This window comes from Xyrauchen texanus, chromosome 26 (genome assembly GCF_025860055.1).
Source record: "Xyrauchen texanus isolate HMW12.3.18 chromosome 26, RBS_HiC_50CHRs, whole genome shotgun sequence".
Taxonomy (NCBI): domain Eukaryota; kingdom Metazoa; phylum Chordata; class Actinopteri; order Cypriniformes; family Catostomidae; genus Xyrauchen; species Xyrauchen texanus.
This window is the reverse complement of record NC_068301.1, coordinates 2,419,150-2,421,649: the sequence shown is the minus strand read 5'-3', so window position 1 is coordinate 2,421,649 and position 2,500 is coordinate 2,419,150. Positions and strand designations below refer to the sequence as shown.

At 43.4% G+C, this 2,500-nt stretch overlaps 1 protein-coding gene across 1 annotated transcript in view; it reads right to left on the bottom strand.

Moving 5' to 3' along the window:
* LOC127620278 (oxysterol-binding protein-related protein 10) overlaps positions 1 to 2,500 on the bottom strand; it is a 27,666-nt gene that overhangs the window by 16,337 nt on the left and 8,829 nt on the right. Inside the window, exon 3 of the mRNA XM_052093459.1 lies at positions 1,031 to 1,110. Within this exon, the coding sequence (XP_051949419.1) occupies positions 1,031 to 1,110 (80 nt within the window). The remainder of the gene's footprint in view (positions 1 to 1,030; positions 1,111 to 2,500) is intronic.

Here is a 2,500-nt window from a genome sequence, read left to right as displayed (position 1 = left end):
ACCGTGGTATGTCCAATTAGCTCGATGGTATTTATTAGCTTGATGGTAAGCATTCCTGCTTTCCCCATTGAGAGCGAGAACCACTAATCACCACCACGAGGAGGTTACCCCATGTGACTCTACCCTCCCTAGCAACCGGGCCAATTTGGTTGCTTAGGAGACCTGACTGGAGTCACTCAGCACGCCCTGGATTCGAACATGTGACTCCAGGGATGATAGTCAACGTCAATACTCGCCGAGCTACCCAGACCCCCACATACTTGCTAGTCTTGGTTACCTCCCCCCCATCCCCCATTCCCCCCCCCCCAGAATCTATGCCCCAGCTTGAGCCATGTAGAGTAAATGATACCCAATTTTGTCATGTTGGCCATATTGGGCAACAGCCATTTTGAAATTTGTCATAAAATGCTGTAGTTTACAAAGGCATCGGCGTATCTTTATGACATTTGCTGTGTAGTCGTGGCAATGTCCTAAAGGTACTCTAAAAGTTTGGGGACAGTGCGACCTAGTGGTCAAAATACATCATAAAAATGCTTATATCTTTGGATTTATTTGGCCTATTTTCATGAGACTTGTGCCGTTAGCTTGCTTGGGCCATGCGGAGTACGAACGGTTGGCAATACTTCCTGTGCGCCATTTTGAATTTACTTAAACCTGCTTTCAACTCCTCCTAGGTACATCCCATTTCCACGAAACCTGCCATGTAACACAAGTGAAATGGCAAGATGCCAATAATTATCTGAGGCTGTATCTCATTAATGCTTTGGCCCACGGACATGCAACTTCACGTGTGGCATTGTGACCAAGCTCTGACAACACCATGCAAATTTGGTGACAGCGCCACCTATTTGTCAAAAGTTACAAGCACTCGTATGACACTATAAGTCAAGCTTATAAGCAACACTTTCCCCAACACTCTCGCACAGTATGTTTGTGCTTGAGTCACCGTGAGAGCGTGGGGGGCTTGTTTGCATGTGTGGGTGCGTACTGAGAGCACACCGAGAGAGAAACAGTGAACAGGTTTTTGTACCTTGGCACTGCTGTCTGATTGGCGTCTGGTACAGGCCTGTAACTGCGCCATCCACAGCTGCTGTTCTGTGGCATCCACCGCTGGGACAGAGGAATGACAGATATATGAGAGAAGTGAAAATAAATAAAGATATATTAACCATGGCAACTACATAGAAGATGCTTTAGATGCTGTTATGTTAGATTATGGCTGTATCCCTGTTGTAAACACATACAAAGCCAATATAATGTCACCAGGACAGAATAGCACAGAACACTTAAAAATGCCAAAAATCATTTTGATTGATTTGATCATTATTTTAGATTTTGATGTGCATCGAATGTATCACCATATCAACACTGGAACACTTCCACTGTCAACAGGAAGTGACTGGTTTGATGTTTGTTAGCAATGATGACACTTTTCCAAGCAATGTGTGACCAGAAACATTAAAGGGACAGTACACCCAAAAATACAAATTCTCTCATCATTTACTCACCCATCATGCCATCCCAGATGTGTCTGACTATGTGTCTCATGCTGAACACAAATGAAGACTTTTAGTAGAATAGGTCCAAATAATAGAAGTCAATGGTGACCAGAACTTGAAGCTTCAAAAAGCACATAAAGGCAGCATTGAAGTAATCTGTACAACTCCAGTGGTTTAATCCATGTCTTCAGAAGATATATGATAGTTGTGGGTGAGAAACAGGTCAATATTAAGTCCTTTTTTACTATAAATCTCCACTTTCACTTTCTTCTTTTTTTGTGTGTGTGTATATCGCCACCTACTGGGCAGGGAGGAGAATTAATAGCAAAAAAAAGGACTTAAATATTGATCTCAGACACACCTATCATATCACGTCTGAAGACATGGATTAAACCAATGGAGTTGTATGTGAAAGTGAAAGTGGAGATTTATAGCAAAGAAGGATCTAAATATTGATCTGTTTCTCATCCACACCCATCATATCACTTCTGAAGACATGGATTAAACCACTGGAGTCTTATTGATTACGTTTATGCTGCTTTTATGTGCTTTATGGAGCTTCAATGTTCTGGTCACCATTCACTTGCATTGTATGGACCAGTAGAGCTGAAATATTCTACTAAAAAACTTAATTTGTGTTCTGCAGAAGAAAGAAAGTCAAACACATCTGGGATGGCATGAGGGTGAATAAATGACGAGAGAATTTTAACTTTTGGGTGAACGGTTCCTCTAATGAGAAACAGACTAGCGATCTGTGTGGAGACCAAGAGCAAGTCTGTCTGTTAGCCCTCTAGAGAAACACATCTGCCAGAACACAAGCTAAGCCGGATCTACTGTAGGTGGGTGCTGGCGTGGGCTTTGTGTGGTAACACGTTAAACAAGCCACGTGATAAGATGCGCGGCTTGACGGTGGGCCGACGCACTTTGGAGCCGATGAGGGATCAGGGGTGGACTGGCCTTTGGGAGAATCGAGCGGGCCTGTGGGTCGGTGGGAATGAGCC